Source organism: Antrostomus carolinensis, unplaced genomic scaffold (assembly GCF_000700745.2).
Source record: "Antrostomus carolinensis isolate BGI_N321 unplaced genomic scaffold, ASM70074v2 scaffold28450, whole genome shotgun sequence".
In the NCBI taxonomy this organism is placed as follows: Eukaryota; Metazoa; Chordata; class Aves; order Caprimulgiformes; family Caprimulgidae; genus Antrostomus; species Antrostomus carolinensis.
The window spans coordinates 378-1,834 of NW_010290987.1; the positions used below are offsets into that span (position 1 = coordinate 378).

General features: G+C 59.8%; 1 protein-coding gene across 1 annotated transcript in view; it reads left to right on the forward strand.

Annotated features, from left to right (window-relative positions):
• Positions 1-1,457, forward strand: part of LOC104530521 (hyaluronan and proteoglycan link protein 3) — a 2,632-nt gene that overhangs the window by 251 nt on the left and 924 nt on the right. The window contains 1 exon segment of the mRNA XM_029086798.1: positions 193-564. Within this exon segment, the coding sequence (XP_028942631.1) occupies positions 193-564 (372 nt within the window).

A 1,457-nucleotide genomic window follows, 5' to 3' on the forward strand; every position in this document is an offset into this window, starting at 1 on the left:
GGGACCCATCTCTTGGGGCGGGGGGGATGTGTGGCCCAGAGGAGCAGGCAGAGATGCTCCAGGGATGCTCATGGGATGCTCAGGCAGAAGGGGTGGTGGCTGGAAGGAGGGAGCAGAGCAGCTGCAGATTTGGGGGTGTTGCCCAGCCCTGAATCCCAACCTGCCCATCATGCCTTCCCTCCCTGTCCTCAGTGGTTTACTTCAATGGGGCCAGGCTGCTGGTAGAGACCCCCAAAGACCCTGTCTACAGCTCCAATGGAGCCAACGTCACCCTGCCGTGCCGCTATCGCTACGAGCCTGACATGGAGTCCAGGCACAAGATCCGCATCAAATGGTCCAAGCTGCGGGAGGACTACACCAAGGAGCAGGATGTTCTGGTGGCCATTGGCAAGACTTACGTGGCCTTTGGGGACTTCCGGGGCCGTGCTCACCTCCACCAGGCTGGTCGACGTGAGGCTTCACTGGTTGTCAGCGATGTGCGCTTGCAGGATGATGGCAAATACCGCTGCGAGGTCATTGATGGGCTGGAGGATGAGAGTGACGTGGTGGACCTCCGGCTGAAAGGTGGGGGCATGGTGGAGACCATGTCACTCCCTGTGCCAAGCCAGTGAGCCTGGCCTTCCCGTGGCACCCCCTCCTTCGCGGTGGGTGGGGGGAAGGTAGCAAGGCAGGGTGGGTCGGTGAGTCTAATCCTGGGCAGAAAGGGTCTGGGATGCTTGGTGGGATGGGGTCGGGGCTTGGGGCTCTCTGACTATGGGGTCTCAGCACCGAGTGAGACCAGAGCAACCTGCCCAGCCAGGATGCTGGTCATGCTACTGTGGAGTCTACCCACCCATCTTCCCACTGTGCTGCATCATGTGCAGCCGCCCCCTCACCTCCCAGCTCTGAGTGGCCTCATGCATCTTGTGATGCCATGAGGGACCTGACTCAACCCTGGCACCACTGCCAAGATCAGAGCTGGGGAAATGTCTCCCTTGCTGTGACTCTACCCACCTCCTTGACCCCTGGGCCCTCCATCCCATGGTGGCTTGTTCCCACCAGTTCCTGTGACTGTGGTGGTGGTTTACATGTTCCTGTGGTCCATCCATCTCCATGATAGTGGTTCAACCATCCCCATGTTGGTGTCCCTACGATTCTGGCCCATACATTCCCATGATGCTGGTCCTTTTGTCCCTGTTCCTATAGCTTGTGCATCCCCATGATAATGGTCTCTCCATCCCCACAGGGGTGGTCCATGCCTCCCTGGGATCACTCTCTGTGTGTCCCCAGGACCGTGGTCCATACATCCATGTGGTGGTGGTCCCTGCATCCCCATTATCACAGTCTGTGCATCCCTGCGTGTGCTGGTGCCATCCCCACGAGGGTGGTCTGTGTGTCCCCAAGACCAAGCCCCTGTGTCCTGGTGCCACCAGATGTCGCTGACAACTCATGGCTGGCGGCCGTTGGGCCCTGGGTGC